Raw genomic sequence first — 19,537 nt, 5'->3', positions numbered from 1 at the left:
CGATTTTGCTAGCCATAGGGTTCCTTTTATAGTGTTGTCACAATTAGGGTTTACACATGAATGCCCTTAATTGTCATGACTCTTGATTTCTCATGACCCATGGGTTTGTAACTCTCATGGACTATCCATGGAGCTCCATATGGTTATAACCAAACCCATAAACCATGGATCATTAATCCACCATAAAAGAATTGATGATTGTCATAATCAACCCTATATATTTAATTAGTCTCACTTTGATCACCAAATTAATACTAGATTAATACTTGATCAATACTAATTAAATAATACTATTATTAATATATTAGAACTTATAATATATTAATAATCATAAGTGCCTTATTCTCTCATCTAGTCTATCCAAGTATTGCAATGTCATGCAACCCAAATGGACCATGCCGGGTCGGGTCAAGTACATACCAAATAAAGTTATGGACTTAGACACTATATCCAACAATTTTGTTGTCATTGATTAAAAATCATGCATGCTTTCAAGTTTTAGTTACAAATGTTATCATCATTATTGTTACAAAAGCATAGAATTCCTAGTTGTGACAAGATTACAGATGATCGATCTGTCCGGGTATCAAGGGTTCATCGGGGTTGTGTTCTAGAGATGTTCAGCGAGCAGTATCCAATTGATTTGGTTCCTATTCCTTTGCGCGGGAACAAGGTTATTGTAGGGATGGACTGGTTGAGCCCCAATGGGGCAGTGATTGATTGTAAGCAGTTCGCCATGGGGAGCGTCGATCCTATTTGTAAAGAAGAAGGATGGGTAGCATCGAATTTGTATTGCCTATAGGGAGCTAAATAAGCTAATGATGAAGAACCGTTATCCGCTTCCGATGATTGATGATTTGTTTAACCAGCTTCAGGGTGCATCTAGGTTTTCCAAGATTGATCTACATTCAGGTTATCATCAGAATAGGGTCAGAGAGGATGATGTGCAGAAGACGACCTTCCGGACTCGTTATGGTCATTACGAGTTCGTGATGATGCCTTTTGGTCTCACCAATGCTCCAACCGCATTCATGGACCTCATGAACCGTATATGCAAGCTGATGTTGGATCGGTCTGCGATTGTGTTTATCGATGATATCCTGGTCTATTGTAAGACCCAGGAGCTGCATGGGGAGCATCTGAGGGAGGTATTGGAGACCTTGAGAAGGGAGATACTATATGCGAAGTTCTCCAAGTGTGAGTTCTGGTTGCACGAGGTGTACTTTCTGGGGCACCTAGTCAACCAGAACGGTATTCTGGTCGATACGGCCAAGCTCGAGGCTGTGATGAGTTGGGAGGTTCCGAGGTCTCCATCTGAGATTCGTAGTTTCCTTGGATTGGCAGGTTACTACCGTAGGTTCATTCTGGATTTCTCCAATATAGCGGTTCCTCTGACTCGGTTGACGAAGAAGACTGTCACTTTTAACTGGGGGCCTGAGCAGCGGGCAGCTTTTGAGACCCTGAGATAAAGATTTTGTGAGGCGCCGATTCTGACCCTGCCGGAGGGTTTTGAGGATTTTGTAGTTTATTGTGATGCGTCGATCACGGGTTTGGGTGCAGTTCTGATGCAAAGGGGTCGCGTTATTGCTAACGCTTCGAGGCAGTTGAAGCCTCATGAGGCGAACTATCCTACGCATGATTTAGAGTTGGTGTTATGGTGTTCGCCCTCAATATTTGGCGACATTACCTTTATGGGGTCCGCTGTATTATTTACATGGATCACAAGAGCCTGAGGTATTTGGTGGATCAACCGAATCTGAACATGAGGCAGTGTAGGTGGTTGGATGTGGTGAAGGATTACAATTGTGAGATCCTTTACCATCTGGGGAAGCCCAATGTGGTGGTCGATTCTCTCATCCGCAAGGCGGTAGCGGCTCCGTTCATGGATATCTACATGAGGATGACAATGATTACTCCATTCTTGGAGCATATTCGAGAGGCTCAGGTTGAGGCTATGAAGGAAAAGCACCGGAAGAGTGAGCGCATAGTGGGTCAGGTGTCTTCCTTCGATTATGATAGTCAGGGGTTATTGACTCTCCATCGGAGAGTGTGGCCTGCTTATTGGGGTGGTGCACGTCAGTTTCTGATGGAAGGAGGCACACAAGTCGAGGTTCTCTATCCATCCCGGAGCGAAAAAGATGTATAGGGATCTCCGTCCTGATTATAGGTGGCCTTGTATGAAGCGGGATGTAGCTTGGTATGTGGAGAGGTGCTTGATTTGCAGAAAGGTCAAGGCCGAACATCAGCGACCTCACGGCAAGATGCAGCTGTTAGAAATTCCTGTTTGGAAATGGGAAGAGATTAACATGGATTTCATTACGAAGTTGCCTCGGACAGGGTGCAGAGTGGATTCGATTTTGGCATCGTGGATCGATTGACCAAGAGCACTCATTTTATTCCGATTCAGGAGAGTATCTCTGCGGAGAAGTTGGCCGATATATACATCAGGGAGGTTGTGGCACGTCATGGGGTGCCGGTTTTAGTGGTTTCAGACAGGGATGTTCGACTTACTTCCAAGTTTTGGAAGAGGTTTCATGAGGAGTTGGGTACTCGTCTGCACTTCAGCATGGCCTTCCACCCGCAGAGTGAACGGACTATCCAGAACTTGGAGGATATGCTCTTGGCATGTGTATTGGATTTCGGTGGGAGTTGGGATACGTATCTCCCTTTGGCGGAGTTTTCGTATAACAACAGTTATCACGTCAGCATCCATCGACCTCCTTTTAAGATGCTCTATGGGAGGAAATGCAGAACCCCAATATGCTAGGGTGAGGTCGTTCAGCAAGTCATGAGGAGTACCGAATTGGTACTCAAGACTACCGAGTTGATTCAGCAGGTTCAGAGTAGACTTCAGACAGCACAGAGTCGGCAGAAGAGCTATGCCGACAAGCGTCAATCAGACCTACAGTTCTAGGTTGGGGATATGGTTCTCTAGAAGGTATCTCCTTGGAAAGGTGTCATCCGATTCAGGAAGAGGGGCAAGTTGGGCCCCAGGTACATCGGTCCTTTCAGGGTTTTGGCCCTGGGTGGGCAGGTTGCTTATCGCTTGGATCTTCCCGAGAAGCTTAGTCAGATCCATAACACGTTTCACGTCTCTCAACTGCGGAAATGTTTGGTCAATGATTCCGCAGTGGTTCCATTAGAGGATATTCAGGTGTATGATTGTGTGAATTATATCGAGAGACCAGTGACGATTCTTGATCAGAAGACGAAAGCCTTGAGGAACAAGGTTGTCGAGTTGGTGAAGGTGCAGTGGCAGCACCGGAAGGGGTCTAAGTGGACGTGGAAGCCTAAGGATGAGATGAGGGAGCACTACCTAGAGTTATTTGTGGTAGCAGACTTCGAGGACGAAGCCTGATTCAAGTGGGGGAGAGTTGTAACACCCGATTCGAGGTATTTTCATTTTTTAACCTTGGTATGTTAATACTTTGCAGATTTGGTCCCTAAGGGGCAGTTTTACCATTCCCGACAAACTTTTAGTATGCAGGGCGTACGCATGCAGGGGACAAACCCTAAATTTAGGGTTTGGACCCTATTTAAACAACATTATGAACCTTGGATCTCTCATTTCTCAGCTTCCAAAGCCCTTTGAGTCACATTTCGAAACCCTAACCCTTTTTGAAGAGATTTGACCCCTCTTGTGTGTGTTTTAGTGTGTGTTTGTGAGACTTGAAGAAGAAGAACTTGGAAGAAGGAGCCTTGATCAAAGGAGAGCTTGTAGATCCAGATTTCTCACATCATTTCCAGCTTCATTGAGGTATAAAGCTTGGAACTTGCTCCTTGTTTGCTTAGATCTAGTCTTTATGAAGTTTTGGTCCCATTTTGGTTATATGATGAGATCTAGTGGATTCCTTCCACTCTAGAAGTTTAGAGTTGCTTTTCTTGATGTTTCTGAGGTCCTAAGTCCATAAAGTTAGCATCTTGATGGTTGTGGATCAACCATGTATGAGTTTAGGTCATTATGGTGAAAGTAGAATGCTAAAAGTGAGGTTTGGGTCCTTTTGAGCCATGCAAAGGCTCCAAGTTCATGACTTTATGGCTTAAGACGTTTGATAAGACTTGGATATGAAGTTTGGGCTTTTGGTTGCAAGTATTAAGCACTTAATGGAAAAGTGCTTAATGGGCACGTATGTTGGGCGTATGTATGTGTACGTTGCATGTATGCTACCCGATCCCTGATCATGGCTCGCTTGGTAGTACGCTGGGTGTACCCAACTCGTACGCAGTGCATACTAGGAATCCTTATAGAACATTGGGCGTAAGCCTGAGTACGTCGGGCGTACTCAGCCGTCGTTGACTTCGGTTGACTTTCTCGGTTTCGGCCGCTTTTGGGCTAGAAGAGTTTTAGGCCCTATTGGGACATTAGCCTTCTGATTTTGGGCCATGACTAGGCCTTGGGCTTTATTGGAATTAGGCCCATGATGGGTTTTGAGCCCAATTAATAAGTTGGGCCTTAGTGGGCTTTTTGGTGCTATTGGATTGGGCCTCGGATTTTAGGCCAAGTTAGGAGGGGGTAAAATGGTCTTTTACCCTGAGTGTTGGACAATTAGACTAGGATTCCAGTTTTGGGTTGTAACCCAATTATTGATTAGATATTATTTGGTGGTGTTAGCGCGGGGATTTTTCCGGATCAACAATCCGAGTATTTATCTAAGAGATTCATCAGTTTGAGGTGAGTTTCCTCACTATGCTTGGCGGGTCAAAGGCACCAATGTCGACCCATGGTTTATTATGATTAGGATGATAGTTGTCTGTGTGACTCTTGCATATATGATATTTGATATGTATACCGAGCGGTCCCGATGCTAGGCATGGCTTGATGAGAATATTGTATGTTATTTATCTTTGTGATTTTTGCATATGTTTATTTGTTTATATGTATATCGGGCGAGGCCCGATGCCAGGCAGGGCCTGATGAATGTGATGAGGCGGGGCCCATCTCATATTCCTGACAGATCTGTTTCGAGCGGGGCTCAATGTCGGGCGGGACCCGTTATATGTTTGATATGCATGGAATGTGGTATTTTGGGGAACTCACTAAGCTTCGTGCTTACGGTTTTCAGTTTATGTTTCAGGTACCTCCGGATCCAAGGTGAAGAGCTCGGGTGATCGCATCGCACACACCATGTTGTTCCGCATTTTACTTTAATCTGATGTATTTGGATGTTTTGATCATACTTGATTCTATTATGGTTTTATGAACATGTTTTGAAAGGTTGTTTTTTTTATTCTAAAAAAAGAAATTTTTAGTCTTAATTTTGGGACGTTACAACTTTATTACATAATCGAAACCGAAAAAAAAAGAATATGTAATCATATAGATAACAATCTTCAATAACATGAAAATGCATATGTATTCACCAAGATCTAACATAATTGAAAATGCATATGTAATCACCAAGATGTAAGATAATCGAAAATGCGTATGTAATCATCAAGATCAAATAAAATCTACCGAAAAGAAAAGCAAAAGCAACAGACAATTCCAAAAAAGTTAGGATTTTTATCACAAAAAAAAAAAGATTTTCCAAACCAAAAAGCGAGATTAAAACACTAAACTTTCTTGCATTATGGAATGTAGCTAGATCGGAGCTTACCATACTATTTTGGCAATTCCAAGAATGCCTACATGGATTTATAGGCGCCAACAGGTTCATTCCATAGATAGAACATCACAATCACAGATCTTCACACATCTCGAAAATGGATGTGAGCAAGTGGTAGCCGATTCCTGGTCATCGACGAGCTGGAAGACATTGTTCTTGAAGAGGGTTTGATGGAAGCTTCTTGGTTTGAGTTTGCATGATGAAGTTAAGAAAGAAGTAAGAAGCGGTCCAAATGAGGGCTTCATTTATTAACATGGTTGGTCCGATTGAGCTTCCTTGACATGTCAGTCCTCCTTATAAGTGGTCCCCATAAGCATATTTGACACGTCAGTCTTCCACGTAGGAATGGTAATCAGGTAACCTTTTGAAATCAAGAATAATGGTTTAATTGATAGGTAAATAATGAGTTTAATAGTGTATTGCACAAAAAAAATGTTAGTGACTAAATCGGACAAATGAAAAAAGTTTAATATGCTACAATGATATTTTCCCTTCAAAAACAATGGCCTTAAACTTTTTCCATAAACATAAATGACTAGGACCTTTATTGGATTCTATAATTACCACAGACGATGCTTGATTGGAAGAAACAACATATCAATGACCTTGAAGAACACAACAAGGACGCCCAAGAGTGCATGAACGTTATTGCATTCAGGGAGCAACATTTTGAAAAAAGAGTTGAAGAGGAAGGGTTGGGGGAATGGATAAATGAAGCCAAACAAATATGTTGGACCTTTTAGTTCTTTTGTACAAAATGCAATCCTGGACTCTAAGTAACGCTTCCCAAAATTGAAATGATTTTGCAAATTTTGCGAAATGGAAAAAAAATAAATAAATAAACTAAAGGAAAATCACAAAGTGGTTACAAAACCCTGATTATTATTCAAATAAGTAATTTCACAATTTACATGAATTTCACAAAATCATATTTTGCTAATGGATGTTTATTTCATGATAAATGTGAAAAGATGGTCACTAGTTGAAGCAAAGAAAAGAAGAGAAAAGAAAAGAAAGTAAGGAGAGAAAAGAAAGGAAAACAAATTTGTCTTTTGTGCTCCCGAGTTGGAGAGAAATGGAAGGAAAGTTAAACATTTTATTCTTTCTTTTCAAATCCTCCCAAATCGGAAGGAAAGTTAGGAGGGAAAGTGATCATTCCACTTCCTTCCTTTAATGAAACTCGGGAGCATCAATCTCTCTTACTTTCCTCTCATTTCCTTTCTTTTCTCTCCTTAAGTTGAACTCGGGAGCGGGGTGTAGATGATAACATACCTTCCGTTTAGGTCATTTTTTTATTCCATTTTCTAAAACGTTTCAAACCATTCTAAAAGTTAATCAAGAATCTCTCATAGTTTATCATCGGTTTTGTAATTAGCTTTTAGTTAAAGGGTTAATCATGTTTAGAAGTATTTATGAATTATGATCACAACTAAGACCCATAAGAACAACCCCAATCCCGGTGCCTCGACAAAGGAAAAAATTCAAATCGGGGCAAAATAAATACAATAATGGTTTTCTATTTTATTAATACATTGCAACAAATTGTTAAATCAACTTTACATACATAAAAGCATATTAACCCTAAGAATATGTCCCAAAATGAGAAAATGAATGAGTTTGATTTTATTTTATTTTTCAATAAAAATAATCTTTGACAATACACAAAAAAACTCCAACAGGTAAAAGAAACTGTGACTAGCTGATGTGAGACTCCAACAATATCCCTAAACACAATTTCCTCACCAATAATCTCCACAAGAACACTCACCATCTTTAAAATGATGAAACCGATTCGCATCCCTAACAACAATAACTCTTTCAGTAATCTTCGACACAAACTTAGTAAAATTATGACAATCTAAACAAACTCTAAGGTTTTTAATAATCCTAATTTCCTCTCCCATTTCCAAATTCATAACTCCAAAAGCAATCGCTAACTTCTCACTATGAACATTCACCATCAACTCCTTCTCTTCCTCTTCAACGTCATGCAATGCAGTGACAGTATCCGTACAAAACCCAACCTCCTTCATCTTCCCCATCAACTTCTCCAACATCCTATAAATTCCATCAATTTGTTCATGAAATTGTTGTCCGGATGTAAACACGTGTGGGATTTTATCAATTTCTATTAAAGTACACCCTGGTGTCTTTCCAAGGTTCCGATTTTTCACTGATTTTCTAATCGAAGCAGCTTCATCAAAATTCTTGTCAGCAGTGTATATATTGGAAAGCAACACATGGTATCCTACATTTTCAGGGTCTAATTCGAATAATTTATCAGATGCTAATTTTGCTAAATCCATGTTCTTATGAGTCTTACAACCACTAAGAAGTGCACCCCACACAGCGGGACCCGGTTCAATTGGCATTTTTTTTATAAAATCATACGCCTTTTGTAAGTCTCCGGCTCTACCATATAAGTCAACCATGCATGCGTAATGCTCGGGTAACGGGTCAAACCCATGGGTTATACCCATACCCGAACCCGAACCAGAACCCATGGTTTGGAAAATGTTTTCTCCTTCTTTTACTAATCCACCATGACTACAAGAGTATAGAATGTTAACAAATGTGACACGTGTTATGGGTACTTTTGAATCTAACATTTTGTTAAAAATATTTAGGGCTTCATGGGCATGTCCATGTAGGCCATAGCCTGAGATCATGGCATTCCATGTGACTGTGTTTTTGTCTTGCATTTTATCGAACACTTGGCGTGCTTCTTTTATGCTTCCACATTTGGCATACATGTCAATTAAAGCAGTTGAGACGTAAATATTGGAAATGAAATTATATTTGTTTGCTAAATCATGAACCCATTTGCCTAAAGTTAGGGCACCAATTTGAGCACAAGCTGAAAGAGTGGTGGTGATTGTTGTGGGATTTGGGGGGATTTTGAGGTTTTGCATTTCTTTAAAGAGGGAAATTGCTTTATCTGTTACTCCATTTTGGGCATAACCAGAGATCATAGCGTTCCATTCTGCTAATGATTTATGTTTGGATTCATCGAATAGTTTTCTTGCAGAATTGATCTCATTGAGGCGAGTGTAAACAGTGATTAGTGCTGTTGAAACTGAAGTTTGGGAGAGGAAATTGTGTTTGATGCAAAAACTATGGATTGTGGTTGTAAGTGTTGAATGAGGAAAAGGATGAGAGACAGGAATTAAACCTACCAGGGTGCTTGAATTGACTTTGTGTTGTGAAGATGATAATTCTTTGAAGAGATTAATGGCGTATTCCATTTCTTGATTACAACTGAATGCAGAAATCATAGCATTGTAAGCGATTATGTCAGGGTGTTTGATCTGATGAAACAAATGCTTTGCTGTTGAGATATCTCGACATTTTCCATACAAGGAGATTAAACCTGTAAGAACATGAAGATGGGAATGGAATCCAAGCTTAATTGATAAACACTCGATTGCCATTCCCAGTTTTAGCTCCTGAAGTTCAGCAGCAGCTTTAAGAACAGATGAGAAAGTGGTGGAATCAAACCGAGTTCTTCTGAGAATCATGTCTTTAAAGATGGATATTGACTCGTCAAGACAGCCATTGTCGACTGACCCTGATATCATAGTGTTACACAACACAGTATCTGGTTCAGGAATTTGATCAAACACCTTGTAGGCATAACCCACCTTCCCGAAATTCAAGTACATGTTGACAATGGTGGACGCAACAAATAAATCAGATCCAGCTCCACCAACAATCGCATGGCCATGAATGGATGATCCTAATTTGCTACACAAAAGTTTTGATGCGGCGGAGATAACAAACGCGTAAGTAAAACTATCCGGTTTAAGAGCAGTGTTTTGGCGGAGTTGACGGTAGATGGACAGTGAATTTGAATGGGAGTTGTTACAAGAGAATTCTCTGATTATAACATTGTAGAGAAAAATGTCGGGGTTTGGAAATGTCGAACCGATTAGGGTTGCATCGGAGATGGCGCCAAGATCGGAGAGTTTTTGAATGAGCTTTGTGACGGTGGCTAAGTCGGACTGTAGGCCGTTGAGGATGATTTGGGCATGGGTTTGACGGAGATGGGATTGCGTGGCGGCGTTTCCGATCAGCTTTAGAAAGAAGTTCCGATCACGTTTTGCTACGGCTCTGCAAATCATCGGTTTTTGGTTTGGCGTTTGGCGGGGGAAATGGTGGTTCAAGCAGGGAAATATTTAAAGTAAAAAGTAAATTACAAAATAGCCCGTTAGGCCAAACTCAATAAAATAAATTACAGAAATAGCCTCTGAAAATAACAATTAATGTCATTTTGACCCAAAGGAACTATTCATTTTGGTTTTAAAAGGTTCTTCCTTCGTATTATTTTTATAGTCTAGGTGTTTCAACTTGCATTTTACCTGCTAAAAAGGTCGTTCGTTTCTTTTTTATCCAATGAAACTGATTCCCAATCAACCATGTCCCTTGACATATGAGCAGTAGTGTGGCCAGTTGGAGCCGATGTAGTAAATTAGCTACCAGTTTACTTTGAGGAAGCTTATTTAATAAGCTTAAACCAAACCATAGAAATGACCAACTTTCCAAGCTCGTTACCGTTATATCGATTTCCTTATATCTTTGATGCACCAAATCAGATAAGAAAGAATGTCGTCATCCACACAAAATTCCAATAAAAGCAGTCAAAACAAATCAAACCTTGTAATACTGTTGTGAAATTTATTGTTCCAAGGAAAAAAAAGAGTATTGTGCACCATCTGATGGTATTGTGCACCATCCCTAACCCCCTAACCATGAAAGGAAGTCTCGAAATTGTCCCAATCTGATGGTATATTTCTTGTTCAAGATTTTTAATTTCTATAATGTTGGAGAATCGACACAAAACTATGAAATTTTAGAAACCCTAACCCTAAATTTTATAAGGGTTACTTTCGATGGATTGACCATCCTATTGAGAACGAATGTTATAGGTATATGATGTTTGGACTGAAATGTGACCTTAACAAAAGGGAGGATCATGGGGGTCAGATCGTACTGAACTAAAGTTTAAGGAGATGGATTTGACAATGGTGAAGGATGAGGAGCTCTTTGAAGCCAAGTTGATTGTCTTGAGGAGTAAATTGAGTCAGCTAAAAACAAAATTGTAGTCATACATGTTCTGGTCATCGATGTCATTTATGCTCTTTTTTCGGCATTATTATTCCCACAGAATGGTACAAAGGGGTAGGGATGTGGGGTTTGGGAAGTGTGCTTAGTAAGTACAAGTGTTGTATAGTTTTGGTGCTTGTTGGTGTAATGGTTTAGGTATGGAACTTTTGGTAGTCTTTGAAAATGCACGAATGGATGTTACTTGACTGCAGTTTATATGTATTGCACATTTTGGCATTCATCATGCTTTTGTGTAACTATAATGAATTGTAAACAATGACACTATAATAGTAATATATCCTTACTTTTTAGTGTAACACCCGGTTTTCAAAACCGATTGGTTTAGGGCTTCAAAGGGTCAAAGGATTGGTTATTGGGTAAAACCAAGTGTCACGACATTACCATAAAAAGGTCACAACGTGACAAGCGATTAAATGAGAATGTTGATTTAGACTGAGCTCATGACGTGAGCAATAGGAGCTCACGACGTGAGATGCGCTGCAGCCCGAGCCTATGATCTTTTAGGGTTTCCTTCGTATTTAAACCCCATAAACTTCATTTTAGAGTTCCTCGACAGCCTCTTTCATCCCTAAGCACAAAAAAACCCTAATCCTAGCCTCTCCTTGTGATTTTTGAGCTTTTGGTGGAGTTTTGATGGCTTAAAGAATAAGAGAACACCATTGGAGCATAGATTCAACTTGGAAGTTCCTTGTGCAACCTCTAGCAACATCTTTGGACCATTGTGAGTTACCAAGATTCAAGCTTTTTGATTCCTTGTTGCTAGATCTAAGGATTTATGCATGTTTATCCATGGATATGAGAGTTAGAGTGTTGGGACTCCATAAAGTTAGCAACTTTATAGGTCCTTATAGTCCCTTGGTGATGATATGTAATGGATCTAAAGTTTGGATGATGTTTAAGTTCATACTTGAGATTTGATCCCCTTTTCTTCATGAATGCCCTAGTTTGAGCTCAAGTCTTGTATTGGACATGCAAGACCTTAAAGCATCGATTTTTATGATCCTTAGGGTGTTAGGAAGCCTTCTGGAAAAGATGGATCAGTGGCTTAATGGATTAAGAAGTTTATGGATCAAAATGTCATTCAGACTGATTTCACGACGTGAGGCTTTAGATGGTCACGTCGTGAGGATCGTGAGCCTCAACTATTTTGTCCCTTAGTGGCTCACGACGTGGGCCATAGATGGTCATGTCAGAGGGGCGGTTTAAATTGTTGACTTCCATTGACCGTTGGCTTTTTGACCAGTTTGACTTTTGGTCAAACTTGAAGGATTTGGGTTGTTGATTAAGATTCTTCCATGATTTGGTGATAAAGGACTCGTGGGAGGAATCGGTGCAGAAGGGAAACGTGTCGCAGTGTTTTGGGTTCTTCGTTTCAGGTGAGTTTCTCCTCATTGTACTCGTGGTTCGAAGGCACCAATGTCGGCCCGCTAGGTTATGTATCCTGGTATATAGGATCAAGGTTGTAGAACTCGTTACTCGGTACTTGCTCGGCCGACTACCGATTAGCAAGTACTCGGGAGTACTCGGATTTGGTAATTCGTGTAGAAATATTTTTATGGAAATTATATATGTCAAAATCATAAGTTAAAATCATAAGTTGATTGAAGTATATAACAAAATTAGATACATGTAAATACACAAAAACTAAAATACACACAATTGTCTCACTTCGTGAATAAATACCGAAATTTTAAGATATATATATATATATATATATATATATATATATATATATATATATATATATATATATAGTAATAATCACATATGTGTGTGTTAAATAATAAATGATTAAGTGTATTATACATATTAATCTTGAAATTCTTGATTTTTTCTCTTTTTATGACAATTTTGACCATTTGACTGAGTTTGACCAGGTTGGCAGAGTTTGACCGAGTTGCCCGAGTTTTACCGAGTTTCACTGAGTTGGTCCGAGTACTCAGCCGAGTTTGACCGATTTGGTATGAGTTTTATCGATTTTGTCCGATTTTCGAGCTATTTCACCGAGTTGGCTTAACTCACCTCAGTAAGAGGTCGATTCCGAGTATTCGCCCGAGTTGGCCAAGTTTTACAACACTGTATAAGATGATGATATGTTGATTATATGTTAGATTGGTAGATTCGTATGATTACTTGTATTTGCTAGTTATATGTTTATCTGTTACATAGTGTGGTTGGGTTGAGGTTGTACTAGTTTATGTTGTAAGCCAATAAACCTGGGGCAATCCATCGGGAGATTGTGGGCCAGAGTGGCAATCCAATCGGGAAGTTGTGGGTCAGGGTAATCCAACCAGGAAGTTGTAGATCCAGTATGCAATATGTATGGCAATCCAACCGGGAGGTTATGGGCGAGAGTAATCCAACCGGGAGGTTGTGGACCCAGTATGCAATATATATAGCAATCCAACCGGGAGGTTGTGGGCCAGGGTAATCTAACCGCGAGGTTGTGGACCCAACATGCAATATGTATATTTGTTCGGTTGTGTGTGGCACTTTGGGGAACTCACTAAGTTTTGTGCTTACAGTTTTATGTTTATAGTTTCAGGTACTCCAGTTTTCAAAAGGAAGGGTCCGACTTGATCGCAATACATCCCCTGAAGATTTATTCTGCAATGAGTGTTTACAAATTACTCTGATGTTTTCAGAATACCTTGACTCTGATCATTTTTTGAACAACGAGTAAATATTTTGAATTATTAAAATGAAAAAAAAAATTACTATGATTTTTGGGACGTTACATTTAGCATCCAAATATGGTTTTTTGCTTTACTTTATTTATCCTAATTATACAGTATTAGACCTCGTGTGATGAAATATATGCAATATGATCAAATATAATAGCCACAAAAGCAGGAGAAGCACAAACAAACATATTCCAGCAAGGATCACAGATCCATGTACAATTTGCAACATAAAGACATAAAGAGAAGAACTAAGAAATACATACCCTTAAAGCCTTTGATTTTCATCTTGTTTGTGTTGTCTAGATGATCTAGAATCCAAACTATGATTCATATGATGTAGTAACACCCAAGACAAAGATCCTAGAAATGTTTGACACCTTTTCTTTTCTTGTGAAAAACTCTTGAACACAAACCCTAGAAAAATAGAGGTTTTCGGTCTTGCTTGGTGCATAAGAAACCCGAGAGAGAGAGAGAGAGAGAGAGAGAGAGAGATGAAGAATATAGAGAGAAGTCGAGGAAGAAGAGAAAGGGAAAGGGGCTAGCCATGGCTCCTATTTATAGGGCTAGGGTTTTGGTTTCCTTTTGGATTATGATTTGGTCACTAAGTAATTATCCTTAACGATTCGAATTTCAAATATCACTTTAAACCCATGAGATCTACAAGTTTTTAGTTAACTTATTATTGACTAATAAATTAACAAACTAGATCCTTATCATCTTTCTTGACAAATTATGCGTAGATCTTTTCTTGAGTGTAACCCAAAAGGACCCAACTAATAATAATAATATTACCAATTTGTTGTGACGATGGCTATATTTCCAACAGTCCCCCACTTACACAAATTACAAATAATTGTATGGTCGCACATTTCCTAATAATAACATAGAGTGTTCTATCTAATACAATTGGTGAACTCATACTAACCAGCTATGAAAAAACCCTTAGGTAAGTGATCAAATATTCTTTTGTTCTTTAAGATATATATATATATATATATATATATATATATATATATATATATATATATATATATGAACCTGACACATTGAAGTATTTCAATCTCATATTCAAAATTATGTTTCCCGATAGAATTTGTGATAACCACATCAGACTGCACTATTAATCCAATATCAACTCAGTCTGTGCTCGCCCAAGTATTTAATGTCAACACCAAATCATCGAGGAGCCTAGAGATATCGCTTTGCTTGTTATGGTAAAATGAACAAAAAAAACTTTGAACATATAGACCCAGTGTACTCATCATGTCATACATGGACATTCCCTTTATGGCTGTTACTTACGAACAACGTTGGAGAATACAAAACCATAATAGACTGTTGAACAAAAGTCGCATGCATCTCTATTTGAAGAATATAATATATTAACATCTTAGAATTACTCGTGACAATTTCCAAGAATTAATCTGTAAGTGTGGGTTACTCCAATATTTAATATTCATTAATTACCCCATGAGCATTAGTCGCATCTCCTTGTTATGTCTATCTCCATGGATATTCTACAATACTTCATGGCAATCTTAAATCACTAATTAATTACAGAAGTATGCCCAAGTGTGGAGGAGTGAGTAAATTAATATTGTGGAAGCTGGTTAAAACATGTGAAAGGAACATAGTGATAAATTAATGAAAATTCTTGCAATCTAGCATATTATTACGTCTCCACATAATAATCATCATGTTAGATAAAATTTACATTATATAAGTTCCAAAATAATTCAAAACTAAACTAAAATAATCAGACCAATCCACAAGCAACTCTAATGAATATCAACATGGTAAGACAATCATGCTTGGTTTGTGATAATGGTTTGGTGAACGGGTAGGCAAGGTTCTATTACAGATGATACTCTGATCACTATGGTGTCTCCTTCTTAAACAAGCTCTTGAGATAGTGGTACTTTCTCAGTATATGTCTTGAGCGCTTATGCGATCTGGGTTCTTTAGTCAAGGTGACTTCGCCTTCATTATCACAGAAGATCTCAACACGACCATCAATGCTAGGACAACACTAAGATCAGTGATGAACTTCTTTAGTTACATAGTCTCCTTTACAGCTTCATCACCTACAGTATAATTAGACTTTGTCGTGGAATCCGCCACTTTATCTTGGTTGGAACTTCTCCAAGTTACTGCTCCCCCATTCATCAAGAACACGAATCCAAACTGTGATCGAGAATCATCTCTATCGGCCTGGAAACTAGCATCAATATAAGCCTTTACACTGAGCTCCTCCATATCACCATAGACCAAGAACATACCATTCATCTTCCTTGGATACTTAAGAATGTTCTCGACTGCGATCCAATGATTTTCACCAGGGTTAACTTGATAACGGCTCGTCATACTCAAGGAACACGATACATTAGGCCTAGTATATATCATGGTGTACATGATCGATTATATAGCAGGCGCATATGAGACTCGACTCATTTTCTGTAGTTCATCACTAGAGCTTGGACACTAATATATGCTCAATGTCGCACCATGTTGCATAGGCACGAACCCTTTCTTAGAGTCTTGCATCTTGAATTTCTTTTAATTTTTATCTATATATATATGTTGGCTCAATCCAGTGAGTCGTCTAGATCTATCTCTATAGGTTTTTATACCTAGTATGTATGTTGCATCTCCTAAGTCTTTATTCGGAAACATTTCCCAAACCAAGTTTTTACACTTTTTAAAGTTGGGTCATCGTTTCCTATGAGTAATATATCACCAACATACATAATAAGGGAAACAATAAGACTCCCACTAGCTCTAACATACACACATGATTCATAGTCGCTTCTTGAAAAATCAAACTCTTTGACTTTCTCATCGAAGCAAAGATTTCAGCTGCAAGATGCTTGTTTAAGTTCATAAATTGACTTCTCAAGGTTACACACATTTATTTAAATATTTGGACTGTACAAAATCTTATGGTTGTGCCTTATACACATCCTCTGTCAAATTTATGTTAAAGAAAACAGTTTTTACATCCATTTTTCATATTTTATAAGCATGAAATGTTGTTATGGCAAACAATATCCTAATAGATTTTATTATTACTATTGGTGAGAAGGTTTCCTCATAATCAGTTTCTTAAGGCTAAATATAACTCTTCGGCCTTCGCAACGAGTCGAACTTATCAATTTGATTTATGTTTGGAGTGTTATTCCACATATCCGATACTAAGTTGATTCATTTTTGTCTCTTCTTCAAATCATGCAACAAACCCAACATAACTCAAATTTGTTACATGCGAGTAAATCATATTATTCAAATAATCTATCCTTGTCATTATTAAAGATGTCTGACACAAGTCAACCAATCTATATATATATATATATATATTTTTTTTTTTTTTTTTTTTTTTTTTTGTTACATGTCAGTAAATCATATTATTCAAATAATATATCCTTGTCGTTATTAAAGATGTCTGACACAAGTCAACCAATCAATATATATATATATATATATATATATATATATATATATATATATATATATATATATATATATATATATATACACACAACTCTCTAATTATTTCATGGTGCCTTGCCAGAGTATTAGAAATACATCAACTCTGAAGCAAATCTTATCATTCAACACACTTCATATACCAATTTATGCTACTTTAAAATTGCTTCATGGACCCGTATACTTAAGGGTTTCATTCTTAATTCCAACCATTGTCACGTTACATATTTAAGCATTATACTTTCATCATAACTACTTGCACAAGCATTGAAGTGCATTCTTCATATCTCTTATATTTCATTATAACTAATAATTTTAAGCATTTCTTCTTTGAATTTGATTCCTATTTAGAATTCCCTACTATTTTGGTCACTTTAACATTGTCCAACAGTCAATCTCGTCCACCAAATTTCAAGACTTATTTTTTCGTGTTAGTGTCATTAATGATAACTTTAAGACAAATTTTAACAAAAAAAAAATGGAAACAACAAAAGAAAGCAGCAAGATTCAATAGATTTAAACCAAATTTAAACATGTTCATAGTTACATTTTTCAAAATCCCACAAAGCATCCAACCCAACACAACTTATAAGAACAAATATAAGCAAATAATTTTACTGGTCTTCTTGGCTCCTCAACCTTGCTAATTTGTTAGTAACCACAATATCCAACTGTGCTGCTTTTTCCACCTATATCCTTCCTTTTTCTTGTAGATACATTGTGTGCAATTTCAACACAATATGTCCTAAATCAAATCAACATAATTACATATAACATTATTAAGGGTATTTTAGACATTTGATTATTACAAAAAGGAAAGCATATTAGTCAAAGTAAAAGTACCTATTGTGCATCATGAGGACTTCCAATTCTTTTGCATTGTGAACAACAAACTTTTTGAAACCATTTGGAAGATAACGGCGGGTTTTTTTATCGGATCCATAACCAATGTTGGGCATAAGAGTTACTCCTTTAAACTTCCTCCTAACCCTTGAATCAATACCCTTGGGTCTACGCTAGTTTTCCTGCAACAAAAAGGTTATAAATTGAGTAAATTACACGAATGGTCCCTATGGTTTGGGGTAATTTGCGCATTTGGTCCCTAACTTATTTTTTTAACTCGGAAGGTCACTACTGTTTGTTTTTGTTACGCACTTGGTCCTTATTGTTTGTTTTTGTTACGCGTTTGGCCCCTGTCTTACCTAAAAAGGCTATTATTTAAATAGAGAAAATGATGGGGTAGGTAAGGTAAGGTGAGGGGGGTGGGGTTGGGGGTGTGTTTATATAAATAAATAAAAAATCAAAGGAAAAATAGTCTTTTGAAGTAAGACAGAGACCAAGCGCGTAACAAAAACAAACAGTAAGGACCTTCCGAGTTAAAAAAATAAGTTAGGGACCAAACACGCAAATTACCGTAAACCATAGGAACCATTCGTGTAATTTACTCTTATAAATTTGAGGGCAATAAACAAGTTTTTGAAACCATTTGAAAGAAAAATGTCTTTTTTTTTTGCATTTCTGTAAAAACAATACCAAAGTATAATCAGATGATTCTACAAATAAATACCTTAACGCAGATTTTCCAGTCACTATGGGGCCTTTTGAATTTCTTGACTCTCTTCTTGACAATCTTCTTATCCAGCTTAGGAACAGCCATTGTGTTCTTCAAATAGCATAAAGAAAGATGGTTAATTGTCTGATTTTGAAAGCTAAATCAATTTGTATATGTTACAAGTCATTCGATTTCATCTTCATGATCATTTGTTCACCTGATCATCATTATTGTGGTAGATTTCTATGATAATTAGCCATTTTCTTCGTTCTTTAAAGAATCTTTTAATATTCTGATTACATGAGTATGCAACAATTTTCGCAGATTAAATGAAGCACACTTAAAAGGTCGAACCACAAAGTTGAAGAATGTAAACCGTAATATCGGATACACTAAAATGATAAGCATTAAACCTTAAAAGCAATGAAATTTGGGTGAGCTTGATCGTATATAAACGCCTAATTCAAATGATATTGTGCTAAATTCTAAAGAAAGAGCACAGACAAAGCGCTGATTCAAGGATTGTACTAAATTCTAAAAAAAACGTGTAGCAATTAAACAACGGTGTATGATTGTTCGAGATCGAATGATTAATAAAAGATGGAAGCTTCAAACCTGCTATGGAATTAGTGATGTGAAGACGACAATGGATTAATGGCGACAGAGAACTGATCCTTCGGCTTGGAAATTTTCTAGGGTTTTAAGGGTATTTGATCGTAAATGGGCCGAGTCGTAATAGATATTACACTGTTGGGCCCAGTTTTTCTTATCATACTTAAACGAACCGATTTTACACCTTGACAAACAACAAATTTAATGACGTTATTGTCCAATAAATAGTTGTTGTTTTAGATTTGTTTAAATTAGTAAAAAGGTAAAAAAGTCGCAGCGAGTTTGAATGAAATATAAATGTAATCAACCAAAAGTAGTAAACAAATTAATTATTCTAGAAAATATATATATATATATTTACCTTATTGTTGATGTTTTTAAAATGTTTTTTTGGAGTTTGTAAACCTCAATTGAGTCTCTTAACCTTTCCTTCTGGACTTTGGGACTATTTCATCAATAGAATATAAATATTTATG

The 19,537-nt window shown here is 37.5% G+C and overlaps 1 protein-coding gene and 1 pseudogene across 2 annotated transcripts; both read right to left on the bottom strand.

The window, feature by feature from the left end:
* Window positions 1-7,189: 7,189 nt before the first annotated feature.
* Window positions 7,190-9,758, bottom strand: MEF29 (Pentatricopeptide repeat (PPR) superfamily protein). Its single transcript, XM_079058915.1, has one exon. It carries the CDS (start codon window positions 9,725-9,727, stop codon window positions 7,346-7,348), a length of 2,382 nt encoding a protein of 793 aa, XP_078915041.1. The 5' UTR covers window positions 9,728-9,758; the 3' UTR covers window positions 7,190-7,345.
* Window positions 9,759-17,391: 7,633 nt separating this feature from the next.
* LOC145123539 (large ribosomal subunit protein eL32z-like) lies at window positions 17,392-19,177 on the bottom strand (annotated as a pseudogene). The gene is made up of 4 exons (XR_013715178.1): window positions 19,065-19,177; window positions 18,465-18,560; window positions 17,741-17,922; window positions 17,392-17,642 (listed from the first exon to the last, which is right to left on the bottom strand). The product of XR_013715178.1 is annotated as a large ribosomal subunit protein eL32z-like (transcript).
* Between the last annotated feature and the right edge of the window lie 360 nt (window positions 19,178-19,537).

The sequence above is a fragment of the Lactuca virosa genome, chromosome 7, assembly GCF_052849685.1.
Source record: "Lactuca virosa cultivar CGN04683 chromosome 7, Lactuca_virosa_CGN04683_v6, whole genome shotgun sequence".
Taxonomy (NCBI): Eukaryota; Viridiplantae; Streptophyta; class Magnoliopsida; order Asterales; family Asteraceae; genus Lactuca; species Lactuca virosa.
Note: the sequence above shows the minus strand (reverse complement) of the source record. Positions and strands in the feature narration are given on the sequence as shown.

Excerpts from the sequence above, each read along its gene's own strand:
- MEF29 (XM_079058915.1), bottom strand. The coding sequence starts at position 9,727 with ATGATTTGCAGAGCCGTAGCAAAACGTGATCGGAACTTCTTTCTAAAG.